The sequence below is a fragment of the Tupaia chinensis genome, unplaced genomic scaffold (genome assembly GCF_000334495.1).
Source record: "Tupaia chinensis unplaced genomic scaffold, TupChi_1.0 Scaffold000059_1, whole genome shotgun sequence".
Lineage (NCBI taxonomy): Eukaryota > Metazoa > Chordata > Mammalia > Scandentia > Tupaiidae > Tupaia > Tupaia belangeri.
The window spans coordinates 303,078-304,126 of NW_006159517.1; the positions used below are offsets into that span (position 1 = coordinate 303,078).

Consider the following 1,049-nt stretch of genomic DNA (forward strand, 5'->3'; position numbering starts at 1 on the left):
GCCCTAAATCCCGAAAGGAGAATGGAGAAGGGATTGTGGTGTGGCCATCCCCCCTGGGGGAGATTTCTCGCTTTCTGTTTCTCTCTGTCTTTCTGGCGAGTGCATTTGTCCTAAGCAAAAATTAAAAAAAAAAAAAAAAAAGAAAAGAAGAGAAAAAAGCCCCCCTTGCCTCTTCTTAGCCCCCAGAAGAGCATGCCTTGCCTCAGGCTTCAGGGCCCTGCCTGAGGAGCCCAGGCCTTTTCTTCATTCAGCGTCCAGTTTCCAACAGAGGACAGGGACCCTCCTTCTGTCCTTGAATCACTTTGTCTCCACCCAGCAGACTCTGCCCATGAGTGACTGAAGAGCAGACTGCCCCCACCACCCTCTCACCTGTACCCCCACCCTGGCCCTACCAGGAGGCAGCGAGGCCGTGGGCTGGGAGGGTGGGACTGGAGCAGGCCTGGGTGCTCTCCAGCAGCCCATTGCCCAACGTGCTTTCTCTTACCACCTGCACAGCCCTGGGCCCTGGGGCCTTGGCTTACAACAGGGGCCTGGGACAAAGCCCACGAACAGAGCCCCATTGACTGTGGCCACGAGGGCTGGGAGGGAGGCGACCAAGTCAGGCCCTGGGTGGAGGGGGTGGCCGTGGGAGCCCGTGTCATCCTGTTCCAAGTAAGAAGAGCCTGAGGGGCAGAAGGTGGCATCCCGCCTCAGACAGCCTGGGCTCAGCCCCACAGGTGATAGCTAACCGGGAGGAGCGGCCCCTCCCTCCTGCTGGGGCGATGGGCAGGAGTGTCTGGGGATTCCAAGAGCCAGCCCAGCTGGGGAAGATAAAAGCCCCTCAGAGGCCCAGGAGCTCACGGCTTGCCTCAACTCTCTCAGCCTGCTCTCCAGACTCTCGACAGCCATGAGATCCTCTATGTCTCGGCAGACATACTCCACCAAAGGGGGCTTCAGCTCCAACTCTGCCAGTGGAGGGGGCAGGCCTCGGACCCATACCAGCTTCAGCTCTGTGACAGTGTCCCGGAGCAGTGGCAGTGGGGGCGGGGGCCGCTGCGGCGCCAGGCCCC

At 60.5% G+C, this 1,049-nt stretch overlaps 1 protein-coding gene across 1 annotated transcript in view; it reads left to right on the forward strand.

Annotated features, from left to right (window-relative positions):
* Positions 1–886: 886 nt before the first annotated feature.
* The window catches only part of KRT79 (keratin 79), an 8,600-nt gene continuing 8,437 nt past the window's right edge, over positions 887–1,049 (forward strand). The window contains 2 exon segments of the mRNA XM_006141589.1: positions 887–1,041; positions 1,043–1,049. The exon segment at positions 1,043–1,049 is cut by the window's right edge and continues 300 nt beyond it. Coding sequence (XP_006141651.1) covers positions 887–1,041; positions 1,043–1,049 — 162 coding nt within the window.